Here is a 12,527-nt window from a genome sequence, read left to right as displayed (position 1 = left end):
CATAAGAACCCCTTCCCACTAACTTTCATTCAAATTTCACTCATGGCTAAATAAATCAATCAAACTTCATCAAAGATAACGGTACTCACCGATCTAAGATGTCGTCGAGGCCCTTAGCAAACATCTCCTCTCTCTCAGAGTCCTACTCACTGTCTACAGTTTCATCAGATGATGCCATGATCCATTCCAGGTCTTCTTCTCGGACATATTTAGTGTTTTTTGTGGCTTTCGCCATTGTAAACTGTGAAAACTGCCGTCAAAAAAAATTTAAATGTCCGGTGCGAGTGCGTCTGCTGCGCAAAGTTAGCCGCTAGCTGCCAGACGCAGCGATATTACTCGGCTCGTACATAACGGACCTGGGCACGCCTACCATCGTTGGAAAGGTAAAATAATTGGCTAGAAGCCTGAGTGATTGACATGTTGATAGCCAAAACGCTATCCCTGTACTAAGGCGGCAAATAACAGTAAAAAAAAGCCGATTGGCCCTTTAAACAAGGAGCGCTCCATGTACTTCACGGGCTGTGCTGGGGTGAAAACTGAACAGAGAAAAATGGGGACACTTTTATTTTGTAGCCAGCAAAGTGATGAAAACAAGCACACCCAACAACACCATACAGGAATTAGAGAAAATAAACATACGGCCGGCGAAGTCTGGATTTTATTTGACAAACAAAGTTGGTAGACGGTAAACAAATGGACTTTACAGGACGATATTCACAAGCTGGAATAATTTTATGAAAAACCATTTTGATGCTTTTTATCAGTGGATTCTTACGGACAACTGGAATATAAATAATTGAGGATCGGACACATATTACGGCTTTATGGCCGCATCAAAGGTAGGGAGTCGCCGTGCGTTTCTTGTATCTCACGTTTACCATGCTGGTAAATATCAATGATTAATGGTTTAGTGCTCATGATTTCTGCAAAATCAACTGGATGAATGAATTGCTGAGATTCTACCCTTTCCAACGATGTATAGTATGTCCGTAATGATGAAAGTTGAAGCGAGATACGTCACTGCGCAGTATAGAAAACAGTCAGTTATCTGAAATCGCCCGCCGGCGGGCGGGTGGGTGCGTAGAGGTTTTAAACAGAGTAGTTAAAATGAGCTTAACCTTAAACAACCACAGCAGTATAATATGATGCAGCAGTATTATTAATACAAAAACGCATTAATATATATAATACTAAAACAGTGACAGTAAACCATTTTTCTGCAGAGTGAGTATTTAAAGCAAAGTAGATCTGATGATACTATATCACCCAAATTCATTCACAGTGTGGTATAAGTACATTTACTCAAGTAAAGGATCTTCTTCCAGTACTGATGAATGTAGCATGAGTTTAATTTACACTTGTTTCTTGTATCCCTAGATGAACAGCGTCAACTTGTTTATTGTGTTTAATTTTAAAGCAATTTTCTCCCACTGCACAAAATGCTATATACTGTATCAAGTTTGCAGTTTTTCCCTGGGGAGGTCTTGTGTTCTTCATCAACACTTATCAGCAACTGAAGGCAACATCCTCAAAGTGCTAAGTGGCCTAGAGCAAGGCATAATACACAGTTTACAGGCTTATATTTGGTCACAGGAGTCTGAGCAATACACCAGTTATGTGTTCATGTAAAGTCACACAACTGACATGTGGCTGAGGGGACCTGCAGTTTCAGCTTTGTCCACTTGATGTCACAAACATTACAATGACAATGCAGGCGGCATTGCAGGAGGAAACAAACAGCTGGCATACTTTCTCTCTCTCTCTCTCTCACACACACACACACACACACACACACACACACACACACACACACACACACACACACACACACACACACAGAAATGAAAAGCTGTACCCACAACAGGCATATGGATGAGTGACATTTTTCAGGTGTGTGTTAGATTGACGTGTTGTGATCAGCAGAAGGAGAGACAGAGCTGTAGGCAGCCTCGTAGTGTCAAACCTCTGCACACCTTATTTAGAGAACCCCAGAGACTAGGTGGGAACCAGGGGAATAACATAGCCTCAGTCCCCCGCGTTGCCTAATCACCTGCACCTTAAGCAAAGCACCGTCTAGACGTTTGCCCTCAGCTGAGACCGCGCTGAAAGTTGGAGAGAGAACTTGAAAGAGAGCCATTTTGGGTGAAAACTCTGTCGTAATGAGCTGATAGTAACTGTGATGAAATGTATGCCTGAGCTGCAAACCTGTTTTAATTAGCATGTGCACCTTTTGTGAATATAAATGTAGACTCTTAATGAGACTGATCCAATTAGAGTTGGTAGCCTGAGAGATACTTCGTGTGTTATACACATTTTTCCTGGCGAATATGCATCCAATTTCTATTTCAAGTGCTTGGCAGGGATTCATTTTCACACCTACTCATTGAATGTTCAACTGAAAATAGTATACTATAGTTCTGTATAGGGCGTTTTTTGCAGAGAAAATAAATTAGCTCAATCCTTTTAAAGGCAACTGAGCTAATACTGCTTTTCAAGTATTTAAGCTTGTGGAGAGTCGCCCAGTATGACATGGATAGTAAACAACTTGTATATGAGTCATGACAACATGTTGATGAGAAAACTCAACATTAAATACTTATGTTCTTTCTTTCTGACATTTATGGTACCACAGTCATGAGTTTCTGGTTTATGGAAAGCTGGTTAGCATAATATCAACATTTAATTTTATTTACTTCAGTATTTTATTTTATTCTTTAACTACTTTAACTACTAATCATTCTATTTTTTTATATGGTACTTTATTGTTTTTTATATATTGTATATAGTACTTTATTGTTTCTATATTTGCCCTTGTATTTTGATAGTATTTGTAACTTACTTGAAAATAAGTGCTGCCATGATATCCTGGTTTCTTCTCGGGGATTAATAAAGTTATCTATCTATCTTAGCATAAACACTGGAAACACAGGGTGGCTGTGGTCTCATGGGTAGAGCCAGTCTTGTTATTGGAAGGTTGCTGGTTCGAGTCCCTTAGTCTGCATATTGAAGCATCCTTGGGCAAGATACTGAACCCCAAACTGCTCCTGATGTGGCACCTTGCTTGCAGCCACCGACATCAGTGTCTGCCAAATGCCCCAAATGTAATTGCCGATGTAAATGAAACAGCTGTGAGTTAAAGGGATATTCCGGTGTATGTTTAATCCATTGTCTAACACACTGTGATACCGAGTAAGACCCTCGAGAGATCAAGTTTGCAGACCGCTAGCTTACGTAGTTTTAGCAACTTCAGAAATGAGCGCACGATAACAATACATTGCAGTATACGCCTCCAACAAGAAACTACAGTCAAAAAGCCACAAATAATGCTCAGAACAGCACCGAACTTCAGCAACAGTACAAATACGGTCTCAGCATCCGACCTCCACTGACCGAATTGTAATTGTAAAGTGGACACAACTCTCCGCTCTCCTGAAAGTTTCCTGTTGTGGGGAAGCCCTGACGAGTTGATTACCAAGTGTGGTTAGAAATGCTTCTGTTCTTTTCCCTGTCTGCTGTCGATAATAACTGTTATAAACTGGAAGATAAGACACATATGAACTTTGATTGCATTTCCATGGAGTAATAATCATGCATTTTCATCCTTGAGCTGCGGAACTCTACTGCACTCGGTAATCGACTTGCAGGGCTTCTCTATTTGAATGATACAGCTCCCAGGTCCCTCCTCCTTCCTCTCTGCTGCATGCCTTCAAAGCCCCTCCCCACAGAGGAGCCTGCTGGGCAGAGCAGGCTTGTGACCATGGTAACAGAGGAAGCCAGCTAACCAAGACAGCACATTCAAAATATAAGTATAATATAACATAATATATCGTATAATAAAACATAAGCCCAATGCAATACAACTGAATTACAGTTACGAGTGCCTCATATAACCCTTCCAAGTAACAAACGCTATTCCTCATATCACGGTAGACGGAGTTACCAGCTAATCATTCAGGTTATCATCATCACCATGCTGCCTTCTAAAGCCTGAGTAATGTTCAATTCAACCACTTCAGAGTGTCCTGAAGACAAACTAATGTCATTATAACTGCCCAGTCACTTGAAAGACACTTTTGCTAACCAGTAGCTATAGAGACAAAGCTAACCACCGGAGTTAGCATACAAGCTAACAAGCTAGATTTAGCAACAAGCTACATAGCTCGGCTTCAACATTGTACGACGATATGCGATATTGTGAGTATTACTGTAACTGCCACCACCATAGCCTTGATGTTAAATAGAGAAGTAAACATATATTTAGCAGGGGTCCTTACTTATCCAGGAGAAAAACAGCTAACTCTGGGTCGCTCTTGAGTGGTTACAAATCCCGCAGCTCCCTCCACCTCTGAAATGACACGCCCATATTTATCCTTGTTTTCTCTCTGGCTTGGTCCAATTCTTTGTTTTTACACTGCTTTTCTTTGTCATTTTTCTCATTTCTTCTCTTTGACATGGGCAATGGTGGGGCATTTTTCTGCTCTGTTGTTGTTGTCTGTTCGACGTCATTGTTTATAATTTAGGCATGAAGGTATCTGACAAGGTAAGAGCAGGCACCGCACCTGCGTGGGGGAGGAACACTGCCCAGTACGCTGCGTGAGGGAGGGGGGCTGCCAGGAGGGTATGCTTGAGAGTGATTGACACTTCTCGGACACTCTCCTTGGCTCTGATTGGTTGTATTTAGCCAGCAGTGGTACGTTCTTGCAAATTAAATTACAGCCACTGGGTGGCGACACAGAGTGGATTTTGACACAGCTGACCTTATATCTGATTCTTATACTGTCAGATTATAATAACAATTTTAGCAAATATAACCAAAAAGTTACAGACTACAGCTTTAACTGAGCAAAAAGTCTTTACATGTGCCAGCTTGTTCACGTGACATACATCTGTGAAATAAACACAGATGTTCTGTGTTTTGTCATGTGCTATATGTGAGCATGTGATGTTCTCTTGTGGGTTAGGGTTACCTAGCTGGGAGTATTGCATCAAGCAGGACAACTCAGAAAGGTAACTTTTGAAATTAAAAGTTCTCTGAATATTTGCTGTAAATAAGTAATCATAAGATGTGATTAACTGACCCATAATACAAGTTTCCCTTCTTTTTAAAAAATAGTTTGTAGTTTCACTAGTTAACTACACATATTCAACAACTGGAATCAATTTGCTTATATAAATGTGCTTGAACGAGCAGTAGGCCACTACTTTACTTATATGTAGTTCAACAATGCAATGCCAAAAATGTAAAAATGGTAAGTTGTGTTTCACTGGAGGTTCTGTGTTGAAACCACAGCTTCAAATTGTTACACTTCAGTTGTGGTACGGATCCCAAGCAATTACAAGATACAACACGCCATTTAATGAGCTTTAAAGGTGCTGGGAGTTGGACAAAGCCGTGCTAACTAGCTTACGAGGGAGGTATCAAACTTTTCAGTTCACCCCAAAATCAAAGGTCCTGCTAGTGACTGTACAGGATGTAAACATTAATGGCTTGGCTGTGCTGTCATGTTAGCAGGCTTAGATAGCTGGCCTCTCGACCATGGTTCTGTAGAAAAAAAAAAAGTCCCTCCAGACAACTGCTCACAGCAAGGTCTGGGAATCATTTTAAAGGAGCCATAATTGTCTAGTTTTTCCAAACGTTATTACCTATTGTCACATTGAGCACCACAAGCGGAGTGCCGAGTACCATTACATTGGAGAGAAGCTACACATCTCTGTGGCTAGTATCTCTAAAACCTGGCAACACACACCAAAACAATCTAGATAGATAAAAAAAAACACTACAGGTAAGGGTAACAGGCACTTTGAATAACTTATTTAACTATATAACTATTTCTTTAAAATGGAATTGAAAGACATCCATTCACACTTGAAATTAAATGTTTATACTTAGACGTAGTCTTATAAAGTCTGCCATCAGAGCAGAAACAGACCTCGAAGGTATCACAGCTATGGGACGAATCCGACCAGCTCCCACCACCAACCTTTGCGCATTTACTATGAGTAGGGCTTGGAAGAACATATAGTCCCAGAGGCAGTGAGCTCAGAATGAACTACTGCACACACTAAGTACCTAGGTAATCTTTTTATCATTGACCTGTTGAGACCTGTCTGTGAGTGCTGTCTAACATCTGAACCACCCATGACATCACAGGCCTCGTGCTGGCTCCCGTTCATTCTGTGACTTGACAGGCAGGTGCTTTTGTGTCACGCCTGCCCCGCCCTCCCAGTACAGAGTGAGATAAGCTGCGGGGAACGCTAACTCCATAATAGCACTCAGAGGCCATGCCCATTAGCTCTAAATAACAGTCTTGCAGTGCAAAGCGCCGTCGTCGACACCATAATGGCCACATTAACGAGCATTACACAGCCATTGGTTTTTAGAACCGCTTACTGCCACTGAGCTCATGCATCATAACAATGTGTTCAACATCGCGCCCCGTGAAAGCTGTGACTTTTTTTTGCAGTGACTTGGCAACTTGGCTTTTCCTTGTTTCCCTTCACGTCTTTCTGTGTCTGTAACTGCACTTGTGCTGTCTGTTTTCCGCTCTGCTTCAGTTCGCTACAAGCACCACCGGAGAAAGGAGCCGATTAAACAAAGGTCTCTCTGTTCCCTTTGTTTAATCGGCTTCTTTCTCTGCTGGACTCAGTGATAGCCATCCTCAAACAGCCTCTCTCCACCCCCAGCTCTCTCTCTCTCTCTGCCTCTCCCGTTCCCCCCTCGCCGCTCATTTCCACACTAAAGAAGTTTTTTTCTCTGTGAACACCTTTTTATTTAGCCTCCCTCTCCCACTTCTTTTTCCTCCCTTTCTTTCAGTGTTTTCTTCCTACATGATGCTTGAGACGATTCGTCCGTGTTCTTTTGCATTATGCAGTTGAAAGCCCATTTTCTCCCCAATAGCTCCTCATCATCTCCCTTTGTTAGAAACAATAGTCACTAGAGATCAAAATTTCTCTCTGAGAACCATCAATCCAAGAGTTTAATGAAGTTGGAGAAATGTGTGCGCTCTTTTATCCCTCCCTGCCTCCACACTTGAGACAGAAGGACGGATGGCTGATGAGTTAGGAGAGAGGGAATTGAGTTATTCTCAGCTGTCGGGGCTGTCTCCTGTCTAGACAGTGGGTCAGATGATCTGGAAGATTTGAGTGTCAGCTGCTAAAACCTGAGAAAACTTTGGCTTTTGACACAGGATCAACTGTAGATCAGGCCCAGTTCTCAAGCTGTGTTTGAATATCCATTTTCTGGCACAGACACGACAAATCAGTACTTCATTTTAAAAAAATGAGACACAAATTGGGAAATTTGATTTCTGTCGAACTCTTTTTATATGTAGTACTGTGCAAAAGTTTAAGGCAGGTGTAAAAAAAATGCTGTAAACCAAGAATGGTTTTAAAAATAAAAGTGCTAATAATTTTATCAATTGACAAAATACATTGAATGAACAGAAGAGACATCTTAATCAAATCAATATTTGGTGTGACGACCCTTTGCCTTCAAAGCAGAATCCATTCTTTGAGGTACACTTGCACACAGTTTATGAAGTAACTCGGCTGGTAGGTTGCTAACAGATCTTATGTGGATGCAGGCTTCCTCAAATCCACCTTTCTCTTCATGTAATCCCAGATAGACTGGATGATGTTGACATCAGGGCTCTGTTGGGTTCATACCTTCACTTCCAGGGCTTCTTGATCTTCTTTACACTGAAGATAGTTCTTAATGACATTGGCTGTATGTTTGGGTTGGATGTCCTGCTGCAGAATACATTTGGGGCCAATCATACACCTCCCTGATGGTATTGATAAGTATCTGCTATATTTCTCAGCATTGAGGACACCAATAGTCCTGACCAAATCTCCAAGTCCATTGGCTGCAGAAATGCTGACCCTAACTCACAGGGAACCTCAACCGAGCTTCATCGTTGCCTGCAGACGCTCATTAGTGTACCGCTTTCCAATCCTTCGGTGAACAAACTGCCTTCTGCTATAGCCCAGCATTTCAAGTTTTGACTCATCAGTCCAGAGCACCTGCTGCCATTTGTCTGCACGTCAGTTCCTATGTTCTTGTGCATGGCTGAGTAGCTTGGCCTTGATTTCATGTCGGATGAATGACTTTTTGGCTGCTTCCATAAAGACTTCTGGCCAGACTTCCATGGACAGTAGATGGTTGTACCCATATCTTACGATTTCGAAAGGGAAATAAGCTTGATCTGTTTTTCATCTGCTGCACAAAGTTTGCTTGGCCTCAGTGTTACCCGTTTCTTTGTGCCTCTTCAAAAGAGCTTGAACAGCACATTGTGAAACCCCAGTCTGCTTTGAAATCTTTATCTGGGAGAGACCTTGCTGATGAAATTTAACTACCTTGTATCTTGTTGCTGTGCTTGGTCTTGCCATGGCGTATGACCTCTGATATGAAACTGTCTTACACAACCCTGTCTCGGTAGGAACAGAGTTTGGCTGCTCCTCACCCAGTGTTTAGCCTCCTACACAGCTGTTTCAGTTTCAGTTAACGGCTGTGTTTCAGCCTCCATATGAAACTGATGATCATATAGCACGTGTATATACCGGTATAACTAGTTGATCATACACCTAACAGTAATCCTACAAAATCCCTGACTTTGTGCAAGTGTACCTATAAGAATTGATGCTGGTTTGAAGGCAAACGGTAGCACCAAATACTGATTTGATTTAGATTTAGATTTTTCTTTTGTTCACTCACTTTGCATTTTGCATCATACAAAACAAATCTTACGCTACATCATAAACTTGAGTGTCAATCGCATGAGAGCACACTGTTTTAATTGATGGCCTTGCTTCATCATAATCCTGCTTTTACTCTGTATGATACAACCGGAGTAATACAAACAATTGGGAAGTAAGGTGATACATTTAAAATTAAGTGGTGACTCACACATCTGCACAAAAGCAAAAATAGATACAAATCCACACGGTAGCCATGTGATGTTGTGTCGTATTCCCCCGCTCTGTCTACCTTATTATTTTTTTTTAATCCTGCGGATGACAGACTTATCCAATGCTGTGCAGGCTTTAGGATCCCATGTTGAGGGATTACATTAATCTATTCACATGGTTTTTTTTTTCTTTTTTAAAAAGGCAACTGCTATACATTTAAGCTCCTGTGAATCTCAGAGTAACCACATTACAGATGGATAAACATATGAGTGCTGAGACATACAGGAGGCTTGAACAGAGCGAGAGTCATAAGTGCTGTTCATGGTGTTGATGGTCCCAGCTCTATGATCAGCACCATGGACAGCGCTCGTCACATTTCCACTAAGAATATGCTGCAGGAGCTAATGTTGTGTGGTGTCCTTTCAGGGTGCCAAAACCTGATAAAGTTCCCTCTAGGGTGCCCTTCCTCTTCACTATAAATGTATCCCATCTTTCTGCACATAGGTAATTCAGTGCGCTTCACCACATCCTTACGCCCCTTTAGTAACCTGCTGTCTTTCTTTTCCTCCAAACCTCCATTTGCTGCTCCAGCCTCCATTGTAGCCCAGAAGTGGTGGTGCCAGATGCATCCGTGTATGGATGGTGAGGAGTGTAAGGTCCTGCCTGACCTGACCGGCTGGTCCTGCAGCACTGGCAACAAAGTCAAAACCACCAAGGTGAGAAGACTAGCCTACATGTGCATCTAGTCAACCAGAATTATCACTGTCTTCTGATTTCTAAGCAATAAGAAAGCATGTAAACATTTTAATGTTCACATTAAAGGGTCTGCTGAGAAATAAAGGATGTCCAGAAATAATATAAAATATGTTACCTAGGAGCTTCCATTTGATGTAGCTACAAATGACCATGATCTTCCCTTGAATAGATTTCCTTTTTGTCATGATACATCTTACCTCAATTAGCGTCTGGTGTTTTTCATATTATATATAACCGCATATGAGAAGAACGCTCTTAGAAGTACTGACTGCAAGCAAATTAAAAAATAATCTTATGAACAAAGGTTGTTTGGATCTTCAAGACACCCACAGATGAGAGTAGTCAAAGGAGTTATTTCAAACATCAGTACAAAACTGCAAAGAAAATACGGAGCTAATCAACATACCAACACCTCTGTGAGCCTTGTTTGTTAATCTGCTGCGACTGTATCTTCTCAGGCAACTGATGGTGAAAGCACGAGACCTCTGTACACAGCACACCCCACACAACCACCGTGTGACGCCGTGTAAACTGACGCTGCTCAGATGAGATAAATTGATTTAAATGAGGGTCCTTCATGGCCCTTTGTAAGCTGTTGAAGTGTGAAAGTTAATTTGCGGGACTGACGACCGGGGTGTGTGTATGTATGCGCCAGAGTGCATGTCGTAGGATGCAGCAGGTGCAGTTTATTTACAGGTGCGGTATAAAAAAAATAAATTAAAAAAAACTGAAACAGTTGCGAGGGAAGCGGTGCAGGCGCCATAAGAGTAATTGCTTGAGAGATGGCATAACAGCACAACATCTGTCGCATTCATTAGAATGCATTATGGCTGGGGCCTTCCACTGAGGCTTTACAATTAAGAGTCATAATTAAATTGGTGAGTGGGATAGACTGAGGAACTGAGGCACTGCTGCGCTCAGTTGCAGGCAGTGGAATTAATGACCCTGGGCCAAACACAAACTCTGGGACTGATAGGTGCAATTACACCCATTCTGTTGCATGTTCCCACCTCTTCTTCCTCTTCTCTCCTCTTCTTCTCTTTGTTGTGTCTCCTCCGCCGTTGTCTGACTAGCCGATCAGCTGAGAGTGCAATGAGGAGCCGCTGGCTGACTACATCAGTGGACATTAATTGTGCCTTTGCAAGGTGCTTTAGGAGCGGCGAGCAGTTACTTGGAGACTTCGTAGCAGATGTCACCGAAGACAGCTGCAGCGAGACATCGATTCCCTGGCAACTGCTCGAGCGGCCCTGCACTCTCAGCCCCCCCCCATGTCTCTTTTTCTTTCTCCTGCGTCTCTCTTTTTCTACCCATGACCTCCTTTCTCCACCTCAGCGTCTCATTCACCATGATGATCTGTATCTGTCCATCTGTTTCCCTCCCACACAGCGTAGGTGTGCAGTAGAGAGATGCATAGACTGCCTTACAGAGGCACTGGAACACTGTTTAACAAGGGAGAGCAAAGACGCCGCACCATGAGATACACATTTTCACATATCCCGTTTCATACGTCTGTCTTTATGGGAAAACATTTACAGCTTTTTCAGGTTTTTTTTTTTTTCATGGGCATATCTATTCATTATAAGTGCACATGGGATAGAGTTTGTTGATGGGAAAACAAGCTCTATACATACACGCCTTCAACTCGCTGCCAAAGCGTAAACAAACCATTACTGGCTCTGAGACATGTGAAGACACCGTTGGTCCCTGCAATCAGTCAGCCAGCGAGACTGCAAACAAACATTTTGAATCCAATGAAAAAGACATTGAAAAAAATAAATAAATACAGAAAACAGAGAGTAAATGATTCGATTTGGTTTGGAATATTCGTCTCTGACCTCTGTTTGGCGCTGTCAAATGGGAAGAATTCACTCAGTGATTGTGAGCCGGGACACAGAGGTCACGCCTTGTGATTACATGTCTCCATGACGCTGATTGGCTTCTCTTATCTGTGATATTGTTTCTTCTTTAGGTCACACGATAGCGAGGGAGCCACTGTGCCACGAGGAAACCTGAAACTCTCCATGTGGAAAGGATGGATGACTCACACATATTTACCGTACAAAGGGGAAATTATCAAGGAAAGGACCACTGTCAGGCTATCCATCAAAAAAATGGGATAAAACGTACTCATCGCAAACTTTGTACACTTGTCTACATGGAGCCACGCGTAAAGCATATACAGTATGCTGGCTGGTGAGACCAATGGCCTACAATGATGGACGCCCAGGGTACATCTGGACACAAATGGACTCTTATTTTCCCACAATGGACAAAGTGTGGATTGATCAAAAAACTGGTCAATTTCATTTACTGATTAAGCATTTCAAAGTATATATTTCAACAAAGCATTTGTGGATGAGCGTGAGATGTGAACTAAAAGCTGTTATTAGAGTGCTGCTGACCTGCTGTCAATATTTAGAGCTTATAATGGAGGCAGTTTCAGATGATTTGGGAGACATGAAAAGGGGGTAGCAAGCTCAGAACTAGAAAATAGCAAATTAGCATCAAATTGCTCTTGTGGGTCAAGTCACTACCATGACGACTGTTTTGCGGGAGTCATTTTGCAGTTCTAATTAGGAACTGCAGTGTAGGATCATAACAACATATTAAAAATTCATGTAAGATATTTGCACTAGCTGAAACCGTTTGGGAATGTTTTGTTTTTCTAGATATCTCCCATCTTTTGCTGTGGATGTCACATGAAATTGAAGGTGAGCATTTTGTAAAATGTCTGACACTTGAAGTTATATATATATATATATATATATATATATATATATATATATATATATATATATATATATATATATATATATATATATATATATATATATATATATATATAATCATGCCCCATTACTCCT

General features: G+C 41.6%; 1 protein-coding gene across 1 annotated transcript in view; it reads left to right on the top strand.

Annotated features, from left to right (window-relative positions):
- Positions 1-12,054, top strand: part of tafa4b (TAFA chemokine like family member 4b) — a 59,526-nt gene extending 47,472 nt beyond the window's left edge. The window contains exons 5-6 of the mRNA XM_037101642.1: positions 9,499-9,623; positions 11,633-12,054. Of these exons, the coding sequence (XP_036957537.1) occupies positions 9,499-9,623; positions 11,633-11,644 (137 nt within the window). The 3' untranslated portion in view covers positions 11,645-12,054. The remainder of the gene's footprint in view (positions 1-9,498; positions 9,624-11,632) is intronic.
- The last annotated feature ends 473 nt before the right edge of the window (positions 12,055-12,527 follow it).

Source organism: Acanthopagrus latus, chromosome 6 (assembly GCF_904848185.1).
Source record: "Acanthopagrus latus isolate v.2019 chromosome 6, fAcaLat1.1, whole genome shotgun sequence".
Lineage (NCBI taxonomy): Eukaryota > Metazoa > Chordata > Actinopteri > Spariformes > Sparidae > Acanthopagrus > Acanthopagrus latus.
Note: the sequence above shows the minus strand (reverse complement) of the source record. Positions and strands in the feature narration are given on the sequence as shown.